Below are 17,236 nucleotides of genomic sequence, written 5' to 3' on the forward strand. Positions count from 1 at the left end.
CGTATTTGTATACGAATATGAATATCCTGGCACGGGTGAAAATAATGAGGGTTATTTCCACTCATGATTTCGCTGCTCCGTGGAGGCTTCCTATCACGCTGTTGTCCGCAATCGATTACCCGGTCCTGGCAGGAGGCGGGATGACAAGCCTCTCTGCTAGGTCGGAGAGTGGCTAATCCATTGGAGAGAACAGTGCGATAGGAAGTCTCCACGGAGCCGGCAGCAGTGGCGAAATCGTGATTGAACAGTCCGGCCCGTGTTATTTCCACCTGTGCGGGGATCGTCGTATACGAATACCCCCATCTCTAGTACGGAATTCACAGAAATTAAGACTATGTTTCCGTTGCTATTAAATCTTACAAATTTGTTTAAGAACAGAACCTTAAAATATAGCTTTCTCCCTGGGTAGCGGAGTTGTATTGTACAGGACTGTTAAATAAACAGCAGCAAACCAAAATACTCAAGACACACCCAACTTTTAAAAATATATTAGATGACCTGTACAAAGCTGACCGAAACTAAAAGCCCTTACACAAGAACTGCATGAAACGGATTTCATGCTCTACTCTCCGCAGATATATCTAAGAGAGCCCAGTCCTTGATTTCCTCCAACAACTGATACAGGCTCGAGCCTTGTGTCTGCCGATACTCCTCATAGCCCTCCTCCATCTTCTTCATTTGGGCCTTGTTGTGAGCATGCTGTGCTTCTTCGGCGGTCTTTGTGACTTCTCTTACCAAATCTGCTCTAGACACGTGGGAATTCTGAGACAGTTCTGTTTCTGATGTCTTGTAAGGCTTGCAATTTATTATCTGGAGCTGAATTCTATCAGCATGGCAACGAGAACTCTGTACACAGACTTTTACCTGAGATAGAAAAAAATAATCAGTAAAGTTCTCTTTTGTTTCCATATGTAAGTTGGTAATACCTTGGGTATACATTTGTAACTTACTGTCACATGGTTAAATAGGCTCAGAGTAACAGCGTCCCCAACTGTGGGAGTGGAAATAATTCTGCTGGAAAAACGCTGGAGAGAACCAGGTTTCCATTCACAATTCCCATCACTTTGACAAGATAAGACCAGTCCTTCCTTGTTTTTCATATAGGCAGCCCCTTTAATTCCATATCTGTTGGAAAACAAGATTAGGCACCAGTGTTAGGCAACAAATGCATTTGAACAGCAGAAAAGCTGAAACATCATATATCAGTCTATGACAGTGCCCTGATAAAACACGAAACATAGTACTAAGCAATGTGACACAAATGAAACAATAATAATAGCAAAGGGCAAGCCAGTATCTTTAGACTACTCATGACAATTCTACCCTGCACTGGCCAGTATCCTGTTGCGTACCTATGTTGGTGTAGCAGGGAATGATACCACCAAGAGTGGCAGATTATCATGAATTAAGGAGTCTATGCTTTGGTTTTGGGTTGCACATGCCTCGTGCACAATGAGATGACTTTATGTGCAACTCCAAACTGAAACAGGGATTAACTTAATAGCAATCTGCCACTTCTGGTGAATTATTCCTGTTGTGCTAGTGTAGTTCTGCAACAGGACTTGGGCCACTATATAAGAGGATCAGAGCTATTGTGCTTTGCATATAGTGTCCTATAGTGTCTAGCATAAGTGGAGCTGGAAAAACTATAAAAACATTCAGCGCAGGAGAGGCCACTGCTTTCCACTCACAGCTCTTACTATCAGGAAGTTCTTTCCAACAATTAGAAGAAAATTCCTTCTAATTTGAATCTGCTAGTTCATGTCCTACTTTCTATAGCTTCCTACAAAAGAAGCTTGCGACATCTATCATAGGACAGGTCTTCAAATACTGGCTATCATATCACCCTTGAAATCTCCAAACTAAACATACCCAAACCCCTCAAATTTTGAAAGGGCTTGGTTTCCATCTTCTTCTTCCAGCCAGCCCTTTTACTATCTTGTTTGCCCTCCTCTGGACTTCTGCCAGCATGCCAACATCCTTCTTAAATTGTGGTGATTAGAACTGGACACAGCATTCAAAACAAGGTCTGACAAAAGCAGAACAGGGATTATTATTACCTTTGATCTCAAACCTATACAGTGGTGCCTCGCTTAGCGATTTTAATTCGTGCAGAAAAAATCACTGCTAAGCAATAACATCGCTAAGTGAAAATAAAAAGCCCATAGAAATGCATTAAAATGTGATCAATGCGTTCCTATGGGCTAAAAACTCACCTTTAAGCAAAGATCCTCCATAGGGGCGGCCATTTTCGGTGCCTCTTAAGCAAGGAAACACAGCGGGCAGCCATTTTGTTTACCCGGTGGCCATTTTGAAACCGCCGATCAGCTGTGCAAAAATGAAGGCTTTGCGATGATCGCTTCCCTGTGATCATTGCAAAGCAAAATTTCCCCATAGGGACCATCGCAAAGCGATCACTTTTGCGATGGCAAAAAGTCCATCGCAAAGCAATTTCATCGCTATACGGAGCAATCACTATGCGAGGCACCACTGTATTTCTGTTAATGCATTAGCTTTTTTTTGCTGCCACATCGGAATCAGGTTTAGCTTGTAGTTTACAAGGGCTCCTCGCTCCTATAGCAAATCCAAGTTTCATCAATCCTATATTTGTGCCTCTGATTTTTCTTGCCTAAATGTAGAACTTGATCATTACTTCCTGTTGAAACTCATTTTACTTGTTTTCGCCCAGTTACCTAATGTGATAAAGTCATCTTGAATCCTGAGTCTTTGTTCTGAAGTATTAGCTATCCTCCTAGCTTAGTATCATTCACAAATTTGATGAGTGTCTCTTTTACTCCTTCAAGTAATTTCTAAAGATGATGAATAATTCTGGGCCCAGGACAGGACCCTCCGACATCCCACTTGTCTCTCCTCTCCATGATTACAGGCACCCACTGGACTCAATGAGCACAATCCCTCAACCAGCTACCAACCCAGGTAACACTAGACCCTATTTTACCAGCTCAGTCATATCATGGGGACCACTATAGATGACCTGCTGGAATCTAGATATACTGCACCAACAGCTTCTAAATCTATTTTAAAAAAGAAAAGGGAAAGAGAGAGACAGATGTAGTCTAGAATAGCCTGTCTTTGAGAAACTCTTGGTAGTTTCCCATAATCATGGCTATTTGTGTGTGTGTGTGAGAGAGAGAGAGAGAGAGAGGGAAGGAGATGGAGGGAGAGAGAGAGAGAGAGAGAGAGAGAGAGAGAGAGAGAGAGAGATGTTATTGAGTTGGAACCAATTTATATCAACCTTAATAGGGCTTTCAAGGTGAGATATTTCAGGACTGGTTTTATCAGTTCTCCATAGTGAGTTTCCATGGCTGAGTAGGGATTTAATCCTTGTTTCTCACTCAATCCACTATAGCACAATAGAACTTAGCTGTACTTTAAAAAATAAATAAATAAAATTAAAAGTTGCCTTGGTTCCCATAAGAGGCAGGTGAGACATAAAAAAAAGAATGGATGAAGTAAAAATAAATAAATAAAGCTTTCTGTGCCCAAACAACTTGCTTTGATCACAGTGAGCGTGAGCTGCCTTACCTTGGCACGAACACAAGGACACCATTGGCTCGAATGGAATAGACGACCCCGTCCGCTCGGCACTGTTCATCTTTCTCGGGGTTCTTATCCTTGAAGTACATCGACTGGAAAAGCTCCGTTGACTGTTTCTGGGCACGCTGGGCTGCCTGTTCAAAGAAGCCATTTGTATCAAAATACAGCTTCCTTTGCAATGTCAAATTCAGAGCATTTCAGAATCACAGCTTCTGAAATTGACCCACAGTCTCATTTCTAACGGATAAGCCTTTGGCCTTTGGCCAGTGCAGTTTAACCTACGGCTAAAATGACTGCACTGCTTCTACTTGTTTCTTTCTTGTAACCAAACCTATCTTTGATCAAAGGCCAGGTTACATAAATTTGTTCTGCTTCATCACGCTCATTGGATGATGCTTCCAAATCTTCCAATCTTATCTGCTTAAAAGTAATAAATAATAATTGTGCGCTGTCAAGTCAATTCTGACTTACGGTGAACCTTTTCAGGGTTTTCTAGGTAGAGAGTATTCAGAAATGGTTTACTATTCTCTTCTTCTGGGGAATGCCCTGGGACTGTGCACCTTGCCCAAGGTCACACTGGCTGGCTCTTCTGGGATGCACAGTGGGGAAATATCTGGCTCGGCAGCCAGAAACGTAATTCACTAAACCTAAAATTTCACACACCCAAGTTTCTTGCTAAGCTTCGCATGTTGTAGCTCTTATGGGCTGTCACATTGCTTCTGACTTATGGCGATCCTATGAACGTGTAACCTCCTAAATGTCTTATCATACCCAGTGTGGTATAGTGAATATACTGATGAACTAGGACTCAAGAGGCCTGAGTTTGAATCTCTGCACAGTCACGGAAACTCACTGGGGGTGTGGAACTGGAAAAGCCACTCCTTAAATATCTCACTTACCTTGAAAGCTCTATTAAGGTCACTATAAGTCAGTTCCAATTTGACAGCACAAAACAACAATAAAGGACTTACCTCTAAAAGCCAAACTCAAGACTGTGGCTTCCTTTACTATCAAGCGAATGAACTCATTAAGCACTGCATAAACTCACACCAATCTACGCCAGCGGTTCCCCTTACCCTGTTTCTGTTGTTGATATGTCTACACAGTTCTTCAAGTTCTTTGTTGCCCAACAAGGGGTCCCTGGTGCCTGCCTTGTCTTCTCCCAGAGTGGCTGCCAACAGCAGTCTGTGGACTATTATATCAGCATATCTCCTAATGGGTGAAGTGAAGTGGGTGTATTTATCCAAAGCAAGACCTAAAGAAAAGGAGAGCACTGATTTACAGGAAGTCCATAAGATAACAGTGGAGATGTCAGAACGTGGACTTAAAGACACACATATGGGAGTAAATGAGAGCAAATACCATAGTGTGAGAATTCCTCTTCAGGACAAGATCCAGTTGAAAAATAGACAGCATTGGACATTGCCTGAGTGGCCATTGATCTCAACAGCTTATTCACAAGAGGATCCGAAGGGTCAACTGCTCTATCCAAGGAGTCAGCTAGTGCCTTGTTAGACCTATAAAGATCATATAGTTCGTCAGCAGAGAAGACATTAAATTCATCTGAACTGTTCCGCAACATGGAAGCTTGTTACTATAACTTTTGTGGTGCTAACCTCCAACTGTATATGCTAAGGTAGTAGTCCTTAAGCCCACCTGCATGCAGTGCCAGTTGCTGCAGATCCAATTCTATACTTTGCTTCTTTAATGTCCAATGGAGAGTGACCAAAGACTTGTGAGGTCTCCAAGCAGCACTGCTTTTTAGCAAGCGGGCAATTCCAGAGCTTGGGTTTTCCCCTTCTCACCTGCCTTAGAGCTGTGTAATTTCCCCCCCAGAATTCACTCGTGACAAGAGGATTCCAGCTGAGTGCCCCCCACTCCACCAGATTACTCGAGCGGCTCTTGGAAGAAAACAGCAGAACTCTCCCCCCCCATCTCTAAATCAGGGAGCAGACTGGCAGGAAAGAGAATCCTATCCCCATCCCTCCTCCATCCCAAACATCTTATATTGGGGGGGGGGCTGTAAAAATACCATGAAAAGCAGTGGATTCAGAACTTTGGGGGAAAATGGTGCAGTTCAGCCTTTGAAGAGCCCCCATTCTACTTACCGTGTATCTATGACGAAGCCCTTTGCACTTGCACATTCTTGCAGCTGAGAAAAAAACTCCTGCCGCGGTGGTGGGTGTTGGCGCAGGAGAGCCTGGTGGGGGAAAGTCTCCCAGATAGTTTTGGCCACCCAGTGATTTGCAAGGATCATACACTCTGCAATGGTCTCGTGAATTTCCAGTGGCTGCCGAGGGATGAGGTCATCGATATTCTTTTTATCATCCAGCTGAATTCTGACCTCAATCCCTTCCAATTCCAGTGCTCCACAACTGTCTCGTTTGGCTCTAACATGCCGGGCAATGTCAGTCAGCTTTCTTATTGCCCAGACCAGTTCACTTAACTTCTGCTTTCTTGCATTTTCATCCAGTTCTTTGAGCTCTGGAATTTCATCCGCTGTGCTCATGTCTCCCTCTAGCAAAGCCTGGGCTGCCTCATAGAAGAGCTTGTAGGAAGAGCGAATAATGGTTCGGCCATACGTAACCTTTTTTATTTCATAAGAATTTTGGTCAAGTTCCCAGATGACGCTCACTGCATACCTTGAAAACAAACACTGCCATTTTATAAGTACATATACTTCTGAATGTCTGATCTCTGCAGTATTTGGGACAAACAGAAGCTTAAGTCCACAGGATGTTTTGGTCTCTTCAGACTGATGTTTTCTCACTGCATAGGATTATGGTTCTCAACCTTGAGTAACCCAGGTGTTCTTGGACTGCAATTCCCAAAAGCTTTCACCATGAGCTGGGCTGGCCGGGGTTCCTGGGAGTTGCAGTCCAAGAACATGTGGGTTACACAATATTGGGAATCACTGACATAGAGCGCGGGATCTGTCAGCAAGACAAGACCCATTTTCATTCTTAGTGATTAGAAAAAGATGAAATGAAACCGATGTTTCCACCCTCATATTCATTTACTCGTTTATAGTGGCAAGAAAAGACAACAGCTAATAATTTGATAGCTGTACAGTGGTGCCTCGCATAGCGAGGTTAATCTGTTCCGGATTAACCTTTGCTATAGCGAAACATCGCTAAACGGAATTTTAAAAGCCATAGAAACGCATCGAACTTCGTTCAATGTGTTCCTATTGCTTTAAAACTCACCGTTAAGCGATGTTCTTCCATAGCGCCGCCATTTTCGCGCCCTCGGTAAGCGAGGGCAGGGCGCGAAAATGCGGCGCGGACCTTTCGGCGGCCATTTTGGAACCGCCGATCAGCTGTTCTCCCCCGCTTCATTATGCGATATTCGCTAAGCGAATCGCTTAGCGAATATCGCAAAGCGAAAAAACACCATAGGGGCCATCGCTGAGCGAATGCTCCAGCGATGGCCCAGAGCCCCTCGTTAAGCGATTTCATCGCTCAGCGAGGCGCTCGTTCAGCAAGGCACCACTGTATTTTAACAGGTATCTGTGATATTAATGAAAAATATGCATCCAAGTTCTTGGGTGTTTATTCTTTGCAACATTTTATGTTGCTCTCTTAGATATAACATGAATATTAATTATGACAAGATTAGAACACCATAAGAGGTTATTCAGAAGCACACTTGCCAAAGAGGAGTTGTTGTTGTTGTTGTTACAGTAATATGTCACTGATTACAATTTATGGTGACCCTCCAAATTGTCTACTTCGCTCCTACTTCGGGCAAAGCGGCCATGAAAGAGTAGCACGATTGCAGCTCTTTGTGCAGCCCTTTCATCGCTGCTTTTCCCACTTCCTAAGCCCTGCGGGTTGAAAGGGCTGCACGACCCAAAGTAAAGCAGCCATGAAAGGGCTGCAGGATCACAGCCCTTTAATCGTGCAGCCCTTTCACAGCTGCTTTACCCACTTCCTAAGCCCCACGGGGGCTTAGGAAATGATCAAGCATGAAAGGCCTGCATGATCAAAGGGCTGAGATCATGCAGCCCTTTCATCCTTCCCCCCTTACTTCCGTGTATAAGATGACCCTAAATTTTTACTCTATTTTTAGAACAAAGTATTGTCTTGTACACGGAAAAATGTGGTAAATCCTCATAGTGGTGGTTTGCGACTGTCCAAGGCAACACTAGTGAGAGGGCATGTCATCCCATCAGCCGCACACACTTTGGGTGACCTCAGCTGGGCTGCCAACCAAAATGGTTTTGAACCCAAGCTGTCCGCGCTCCAACCCAGTAGGCTATTATCGCTCCTGAAGGTACTGGGTTAGAGAAATGCAAATGTTCAAAAGCTTAATGCTTAAGAACTCACCTGTCAACATTCCCCAGAAGAGAGCATAAGTTGGCACTCAACACTGCAGGCAACATGTCATAACGACGATCAGCTAAGTAGCAAGTTGTGGCTCTGAAAATTAGAGAAATATTTGTTATAATACACTTGCTACTTAGTAAATATGAATGTCTATTCTTTTCCAATTAGTATGGACCATTTTCTAATAAAACATTTGTGTAGGTATTAATTTAAGTGAAGCTAATATATGGATGAATGGCAAAGTTTCCTCTACAGAGGCTAAATGGTGAGGCTACTGCTCCCAGGAAGCATTGCAGCAGGAAATGAAAGCCTATAAACATTTCTCCACCCCCAGTTTATTGGATTCTCATGTGACTCTGCTTTCCAACTTCCCTTTTCATCAGAGGCGGATGGGCCTCCATAGTCAGAGCATGGTTTGGTAGGTATTTTGGAAGTGTTATAGGGAAGATGTTTTGACACTGTTGTTGTTCACCTCAGAACCGACTATTGCTCTGCATTCGATCCCAATATTTTTGTATATTTCTGTATATTTATATATATTTTTGTTTTATTTGTGGCTGGTCTTTTGACCTCATTAAAGTTTTATCTATCTATCATCAGAGTATGTGTAAGAAAGACAGCTAATGGACTGTGCCTTGTAGGACCAAAAATCTCATGTTTTCAGCAAGAAGGAAACATACCTCGCTCTTGCCTCAATATCCGTATAAGAATTCGCCACCACAAAATGTGTCACATCTGCAATATGAACACCCAGTTCCAGGTTTCCACTGGGCAAGAGTCTAACAGAGAGCGCATCATCAACATCTTCACAGCCTTTGGGATCGATGCTGAACACTAGATGAGAATCCCGCAGATCGATACGTTTTTGCTCTTCTTCAGGAGCAACTTTCCATGGCTTCTCTGGGACAACAACTGGCATTTCACACATCTGCAGGAATAAACTCCCTTTCATCAGCAATTACAAATGGGGGGGAAAAAACCCAAAATTTATTCATGCCCTCTCTGCCAGCCAGCTAATCACATCCATAGTACAACATAATCAGTTTCTCCCCTATTCACAGGGAAATTACAGAAGATTCCTCAATGGAAGGGGCAAAATGTTTGCTCTTGTAATTTGACATCCTAAACTTGGTAATTTTAAAATACAACTCTGCTTACACGACACCTATTAAAGCAAAAAAGTCATAAACAAGGGTATCACATTACGCAAACACAGAATGTGAATGACCAAGGGCAAAATTCAACATCATACTGTGAGGGAGACATTGGAGAGGGTTCCTCAGGCAGGCACTCCAGAGGAGAGAGAGAGAGACAGAGATAGAAGGGAGCAAGTTGGGCAGTCAAGGACATAAGGGAGGTGATGGAGGAGGTGGATTTGGCAAGATGAAGAGAAAAGACAGGGACTCTCCTTTCGGAGGCCGAAGGAACCTTGGGAGAAGCCCAGCAGGAGTGGGGAGAGGTATTCCAGGGAGAGGAGGATGAAGAGGAAAAGTCAAAACTAGCCAGGGAGTGGGACTACGTACCTGATTCAGGAGGACACCCTGGACCAGATCCTGGTCAAGGTAAGGGTACCCAAAATAAAGGGTGCAAAGCACTAGTACCCCAAGCCTACCCCTCACCTACACGACCAGGCAGGGGCAAGGCCCTCGAATACCACTGAGCAGCAGCCCAGGAAGGCCAACCCCGATGCAGCAATGATGCTGGAGGCAGCAGAAAGAAAATCTATGGCAGCTCCAACGAGAGGGCCTCCTGACTCTCCCAAAACCTGGGCCCCCGGTGCCAAGTGTGATACCTGCCCTGCCCTCCCTGGGGGGCTCTTGGCCACGGCTTTTGTGGGCCTCAAGTTTTGGCAGCTCACGGTGCTTGCTAAAACTGTGCCGTCTGATCCCCACCCACCCAAGTGCAGTCAGCTTGTGGTGGTGGTGGTGGTGGAACAGAGTTGGACTAAACTGAGGCTAGTGGGTTTAATTAGACCCAAAGAAAGCCGGGGGTTTGAGAACTTGTTTAGAAATACTCCCCAACCCGGTTGTAATAAATCCCATTTTGTTCAAACCACCTTGTGCTGAGTTCATGGATCTAAGCAATGGAGGAGGAGCAGCCACCTCCTGACCCAAAGCAGGGCTGGTTGGGCTCACAGGTACATTTCAAATTTTCTAACTTTTTTAAAAAACGAGTTTCTAAACCTCAGCCACAAGGACGGGTTTCAAAGTGTACAGACAAGGGACAGAGACTAGGTGACCTCTGCAAATGTCGAATCTCAGGGTCCTGCATACATTTTTCGTCCAGTATATGACTACTGGAAATAGAACACCATCTTGGAGAAACAGATATAAAGCTAATTTGTACCATGCAGAAATATTGCAAAATCCGGAAGTTTCTTGTTTTATTTTTGAAGTTGTGTGGAAGGTTGGTTCCCATGCACAGGTTTGCACACACCCAGCACTGACAGTTTGGTATATCTGTATAAAAACTACTACTTCATTTACTTAACATGGCATAATACTTCCACAATACATGTAGCAAACCCATTACAGTGGTGCCCCGCATAACGGGAGCCCCGTTTAACAATGAATCCGCATAGCGATGGCTTTTTTGCGATCACAAAAGCGATCACATTGCAATGTTTTAAATGGTAAAACATTGCTTTGCGACAATCGGAAAGCTGTTTCGCTTACCAATTGTCGCATAGCGATGTTTTTTCTAACAGCTGATTGGCGGTTCCAAAATGGCCCCCGGGTAAAAAAAAAATGGCCACCCGCAATGTTTTCACGCCCTTTCCTCGCTTACCGGGCAGCGAAAATGGCAGCTGTATGAAGGATTTTCGCATAACGGTGAGTTTTTTGCCCATAGGAATGCATTAAATATGTTTTAATGCATTCCTATGGGCTTTTTTTGTTCTGCATAGCAACGAATCCGTATAGCGACGATTTTTTCAGAACGGATTATCGTCGCTATGCGGGGCACCACTGTATATGCAATTAAATAGACTGTGCTGTACCATCTGGTGTTATTTCTAAACTATTATGAACAATACTATTACAGTCTATTGGGAAATGTGTTAAAACAAGCAAATAATCAACACTTACTTGTGCTTCAGAGAAAGGACTAACAGAAATGCTGTTTTCCACTAAGATGGTTTGAATTTCTCCTTCGAGATCCCCTATTCGTCCCAAAACCCGCAGAAAATGTCCATTTGGATACAGTGATGTTGAGTCCCAAGAATCGATACGTACAATAACACGGAAATCCTGTTGCAGAAACAGACAGTATATGAGAACGCCAAAGCAACAGCATACATTGTAGCAGATAACAGCCAGAGGATATGTATGCCCCTAGTAACGGTTTACCTGGAGTGCCTCAGCCTGCTGTGTACTAATTCTGATCTTGGGAATCCGGTAATCCCAAGGTGTCACTAGGATTTTCTGTACATTTTTGCCATGCGACTGGCTCTCTTCTTGAGATGGAAAAGTGACCACATAATCACGCCAGTTCTTCTGTATGATGCCAACAACTTTACCTTTGAAAGAGGAATAAATCGTTGCTTATACAACAGTAGCAAGAAAGAGAAGTAAATCAGCGCAACAACGGAGCTTTAAGAGACACATCCATTTACAGGAAGATCTATCAGACCCCTGAGGCAATAAAAGAATTGTTAACATGATACAGCAATCAGAGGAAGTCTACGGAGTGTACTTCTAGGACTAGATGGCAACTTTAGTGCTGCAGTGCCTTTTAGAACCAATAATTTATTCCCCTTAACTACGAACGTGCTTTAAAAATGGTATTTTCTGGACATAGTAGGCCCAACGGACCCAGATATGATTTACAAATCTCTGCTCCTATTCCATATACTGATTGCCACTAAAGCTGCAAGCGGAATACTCTGCTGTGCCTGAACAGCATAAGAGCATATATTAAGTCAAGGTGGGGGGGTGACAACTTGCTAGGCATTTGTTCTGCATTGGAAATTAGGTTGTCAAAGAAAAGGAAGCTTTGTAAACGTTCTTCTTCTCTCTTCCACTTTAGCATATCATTAACCACAGATGTGCAGTGACACATAAACATTTCCACAATTTTCCTAGCGCACATCTTTAATAGGAAACCTAGAAGCAGTGGAGGAGAAATTATAAAATGGGGCAACCTCTGTGTTGTAGTTCCGGAATACTTTTTTTGCCCAAGATCTGATACACAAAAAGTGACTGTTTCAATACAAATTATTTAATTAAATATCAGAATTAACTTCCAATCTGTGTTCATTTAATCTGGTCTATCAAGGGAGGGATTGATTCATCTGAAATGTGTTGCTGGAGAAGAGCTTTGTAAATGCTCTGGTCTGCCAGAACGACAAACACGAGGGTCTGAGATTAAATCAAGCCTGAACTACCTATGGAGGCAAAAAATGTTGAAATTGAAGCTGTTGGGCACATCATGAGAAGGGAGGATTGCCTGGAAAAGACAATAATGCTGGGAAAGGTGGAAGGCAGCAAGAACAAAGGAGCACCAAACACAAGAGGGATTGCCTCCCTAAATGAAGACACAGACTTGGGTTTACACGAATTGAGCAGGGTAGTTGAGGACAGGACTTTTTTGTTACTCACTCCTAGGGTCGCCATAAGTCAGAGGTAACTTGACGGCACGTAGCAGCAACAAATCAAGGGGCCTTTTCTACATTTGTTAATCTTGGGAAGGCGGTTGGTGATGGCAGCTATCGCATTTTTCTGTTTATAAGACGAAGACGACCCCTCCATTTTCTAACACCAAATTAGAGAATTTGATCCCTGCTTTTCCCTTCCTTTTGCTAAGCCACGGAGCTTAGCAAAAGGAAGGGAAAAGCAGGAATCAAAGGGTTCCCTCTGACCGCCGCTTTTCCTTGCCTTTTGTGAAGCCACAGGGCTTAGCAAAAAAGAAGGGAAGGCTCCCTTCGGGGAAAAGCTGCACAATCGCAGCCCTTTGATCCTGAAGCCCTTTCATGGCTGCTTCAGGATCAAAGGGCTGCGATCGTGCAGCCCATTCACGGCTGAGTTACCCGAAGGGAGCTAAGCCCCACGGCTTCGCAAAAGGCAGGGAAAAGTGGCTGCCTTCCATGTATAAAAAGGTAAAGGTTCCCCTTGACAATTTTTGTCCAGTCGTGTTCGACTCTAGGGGGCGGTGCTCATCCCCGTTTCCAAGCCATAAAGCCAGCGTTTGTCCGAAGACAATCTTCCGTGGTCACATGGCCAGTGCGACTTAGACACGGAACACTGTTACCTTCCCACCGAGGTGGTCCCTATTTATCTACAGTGGGGTCTTGACTTGAGAACTTAATCCGTATTGGAAGGCGGTTCTCAAGTCAAAAAGTTCTCAGGTCAAATCTGCATTTCCCATAGGAATGCATTGAAAACCATTTGATCCGTATCTGCTCTTTTCCGTCCGTAGAAACTAATGGGAAGCTGCTATTCCGCCTTCGACCACTAGAGGGGGATATTTTGTTTCTTTTTTTCTTAGGTCAAGAAAGGTTCAGGGAAGGCAGGGAAAATACAGTCCAGGCAGTACCAGGCAGTCTGAAGACTGTCTCCCAATCCACTCTCTAAACGCTGGGAGGAGTGAGGAAGCAGACAGGCACCCTTTTCACTGGCCAACAGTTAAGTGAAAGTTCAAATTTTGCACTTTCCCTGCCTCCCACGTGGTTTTTTTTCAGTTCTTAACTCAAATCTAAGTATGTAAGTCAAGTCAATATTTTCCTATGAGAGTGGTTCTTAAGTCAAAATGTACTTAACTCGAGCCGTTCTTAAGTCAAGACCCCACTGTACTTGCATATGAATGCTTTCGAACCCCTATGTTGGCGGGAGCTGGGACATGCGACGGGAGCTCACTCCGTCGCGTGGATTCGATCTTACGACTGCTTGGTCTTCTGACCCTGCAGCACAGGCTTCTGCGGTTTAGCCCGCAGCGCCACCACATCCGTATATAAAACGACCCTCAATTTTTTGTCTAATTATTTAAGGAAAAAGTTTCATTTTATACACAGAAAAATAAGGTAATCTAAATGCAAGACCTGCATGCACAAAAAGAGTCTGGGCTCTAACTGTACCTGTGGGCATCGGCTCGCAGTAAACCTCCCCTGAGGACTTGTCTTCCATTTCATTCTCGCAAAGAGCAGCCGTTCGTCCCTTCCATTCACTTTTGGGTAGTAATTCAACTGCGACAACATCACCGTGGATGGCCCTGTTTCGGGCTTTCGGGCCATAAATAAGGACATCAGTTTTGAGATCTGGGTGCAAGTGACAACACAATGAGAGAGAGCAGGCAGCAGCAGATCCACATTTCCTATCTTCAGCGGCAATCCTCTTTCCCAGTTTGCCACAGAAAATTGATTTTGTGCTGCACAAGTACAGCTGGAATCCTGGGCCAAAAAAATGCACTGGACTTTTCTTCAGTTTTCTGACAACTAATGTTCTCAGATGATCCACCAACATTGGTGAAATCACTCTCACAACTCAATATGAATAACATACGTAAAGTTCTCCAACATATAAACTATAACCAATTTGTTAAAGTAGCAGATGAATTAATAAGAGTAATATTAGTAACAGTAATGTTAAAGTATTACAGTATCAGTAATATTTTATATTAGCCCAAGTGTCTTATTATTTTTATTTTCTTTCTTAAAAAAAAACATTTTTGCAAGACATCATGCTATCGATTCATGCCACAGCCAAAGCCTTCTTTTTAAAATACAGATCTGAAAGTGAGGTATTGCTTTATGGGAAGCTTACAAAAACTTTTAGAGAGCATTTTCTGGACACCTCCCTCCAAGCACCCCTTCTTAGGGGCTCTTGTTGTGCTGAAGGATGTAAAGAGATTAAATTCTGGAAATAATGAGTTAGTTAACATCTTTAGTTTTGTTTTAAAAACAAAGGACAAGCCAACTAATATAACTAAACAATACTGTTTTAAATGTAACATTTCCTATACCTTCTCATGTTACTTTCATAATATTTTATTCTCCTCTTTAACATGGAAGTACCGTGTTTCCCCGAAAATAAGACAGGGTCTTATATTAAATTTTGCTCCAAAAATGCATTAGGGCTTATTTTCAGGGGATGTTTTATTTTACAGTCACGTCATCTTCTGGTTGCTGCACAAGGGTGGATTAATGCTAATATGCTGAATCCAATGTGTTATTTCCAAGTAAGGAAACAGATCTAATTCTGAGTACCTGGAAAACGAGTGACTACAGACAACTGAAATCCAACACAATACCTGCTATTACATAATTAAGAGAAATAAAAATGTTACCTAGTATGAGATAGCAGCTGCCCATTTACCAGCTCCCAATATCTGGCCAAGCCGCTCTAGTAAAAGGGCTGCAGATAACCCAAGGAAGTGAGCCAAGCCATGCGTTGATGAAGGTGAAACCTGCCAGGTTTACTCTCAAAGCTGAAGGTAATGAACTTGTTCTTACCTGTGTCTTTGTTGCTAGCGCCTTGAAGTCGTACAAAGGCTTCTACTTGTGCTCTGTGCTTATTCACATTAAGGACCCCCTACAATAAATTAAATTTGGAATAGTGAAGAACCAATACACATATATGAGCCTATGTGTACTTCAGATCTATGTTTACAAAGGTCTGAGACTGGGGCCATCAACATGGTGTTGACAGCCAACTGTTTTGCTGATCAGCTCCACTCCTCTATGGGTAAATGTGACTTTCTGATTCCTTTTCTACCGGTTTAAAATCTGGTTTTGAAACAGAAACTATCTTTACTGACCTACAAGATGAGAGAACGCTTTTGGTTCTCTTCGCTTTCTCAGGTACTTTCCAAACTATCAACCATCACGGGATGTCTGAAGTGGAAGCACTGGTTGGCAGTGGCTCCTCTTCTCTCTGGATAACTGATTCCAGAAGCTGCAGTTGGGGACCACAGCGCATGGCAGTTATGCTGTGGAGTTCCACAGGGCCCCATTTCATTCCCTCACGCTTTTCAATATCCACACAAAATCACTGGAGCACGTTCTCAAGGAATGTGGAGTGAGATGTCACTGATTGATAGCTAGATGAGAGGCAAGAAATGGAGGCTCGGTCTGGACAAGATAGAGATACAGTGGTGCCTCGCTAGACCATGATAATCTGTTCCACTGAAATCACTGTTGAGCGACATCATCGTCTAGCGAAAAGCATTTCCCCATTGGAATGCATGGAAATCTGTTTAATGTGTTCCAATGGGGAAGAATCGTTGTTGTCTAGTGAAGATTGGCCATAGGAAAGCCGCTGATCAGCTGTTTAAATAGCTGTCTTATGTCCCGAAAACACCTGTTTTGCGAGCACGGAGGGAGCTGTCAAAATCGTTGTCTAGCAAAAATTGGTTTGTGAAGCAGGGACCAAACATTGTCCAGCGAAATTCCCCCATGGGAATCACTGTTTTGCGAATCGCTATAAGCGATCGCAAAAAGTCAATGTCTAGGGAAAAAAACTGTCATGCGGGGTAACTGTCTAGCGAGGCACCACTGTACTCTTTGTAGGCAACAGACCGTTTAATATGCATTCAGCTTGTTTTGGAAGGAGGCTGAACTCTCCCTAAAGAATCAAGTTTATTGGGTGTTGTGGGTTTTTCGGGCTCTTTGGCCATGTTCTGAAGGTTGTTCTTCCTAATGTTTCGCCAGCCTCTGTGGACAGCACTCTGAAGATGCCGGCCACAGAGACTGGCGAAATGTTAGGAAGAACAACCTTCAGAACACGGCCAGAGCCCGAAAAACCCACAACAACCATTAGATCCCAGCCGTGAAAGCCTTCGCGAATAGAATCAAGTTTATTGTTTGAGGCGTTCTTGGATGAATCGCTGTCACGAGATACGGGCGCTCTTCATGACTCTAGCTTAAAGAGAAAGACTTGCAAGTTTTATTCAGCCACCATAACCATTTTGATTACTGCATGGGGCTACCCCTAAAAACAGTGTGGAAAGTTTGGTTAGTCCAGAACAGGAAAACGAGATTACAAACTGGGACAGGCCAATGTTCTCCTACACCCATACCTGTGCATCAATACCAGTTAGCACTCTGCTTCTCAGCACAATCCAAAGTCCTGAATTTAACATCTAAAACTCCAAAGAGCTTGAGGCTGCCCACCTGAAGTGCCTTTTCCCACATCCACCTACTTAGACCTTTAGTCTCTACAGTCCTACAGTCCTCCTCCAAGCACCCGAACTAAATAAGACAAGCTGGAAGCAACACTACAAGGGAAATAGCAGTGGCCTTGCTTGCACTTGTCACAGGCCCTCCTCAGACAGACTTGCTCGAGGCTCATGTTACAGCATTTTAATGCCCTTTTTATTCCTCAAGCATTTTAAAAACCATTTCAGTCCTTTTCATCATC

The 17,236-nt window shown here is 43.5% G+C and overlaps 1 protein-coding gene across 2 annotated transcripts in view; it reads right to left on the reverse strand.

Annotated features, from left to right (window-relative positions):
* Positions 1 to 472: 472 nt before the first annotated feature.
* Positions 473 to 17,236, reverse strand: part of DIS3L (DIS3 like exosome 3'-5' exoribonuclease) — a 32,769-nt gene continuing 16,005 nt past the window's right edge. For both annotated transcript variants that reach the window (XM_072981967.2, XM_072981966.2), the window contains exons 6-17: positions 15,331 to 15,409; positions 13,957 to 14,136; positions 11,234 to 11,403; positions 10,973 to 11,134; positions 8,567 to 8,814; positions 7,887 to 7,979; positions 5,667 to 6,200; positions 4,921 to 5,075; positions 4,635 to 4,813; positions 3,547 to 3,692; positions 951 to 1,125; positions 473 to 864 (exon numbers count right to left, since the gene is read on the reverse strand). In XM_072981967.2, coding sequence (XP_072838068.2) covers positions 556 to 864; positions 951 to 1,125; positions 3,547 to 3,692; positions 4,635 to 4,813; positions 4,921 to 5,075; positions 5,667 to 6,200; positions 7,887 to 7,979; positions 8,567 to 8,814; positions 10,973 to 11,134; positions 11,234 to 11,403; positions 13,957 to 14,136; positions 15,331 to 15,409 — 2,430 coding nt within the window. In that variant the 3' untranslated portion in view covers positions 473 to 555. The remainder of the gene's footprint in view (positions 865 to 950; positions 1,126 to 3,546; positions 3,693 to 4,634; positions 4,814 to 4,920; positions 5,076 to 5,666; positions 6,201 to 7,886; positions 7,980 to 8,566; positions 8,815 to 10,972; positions 11,135 to 11,233; positions 11,404 to 13,956; positions 14,137 to 15,330; positions 15,410 to 17,236) is intronic.

This window comes from Pogona vitticeps, chromosome 12 (genome assembly GCF_051106095.1).
Source record: "Pogona vitticeps strain Pit_001003342236 chromosome 12, PviZW2.1, whole genome shotgun sequence".
In the NCBI taxonomy this organism is placed as follows: Eukaryota; Metazoa; Chordata; class Lepidosauria; order Squamata; family Agamidae; genus Pogona; species Pogona vitticeps.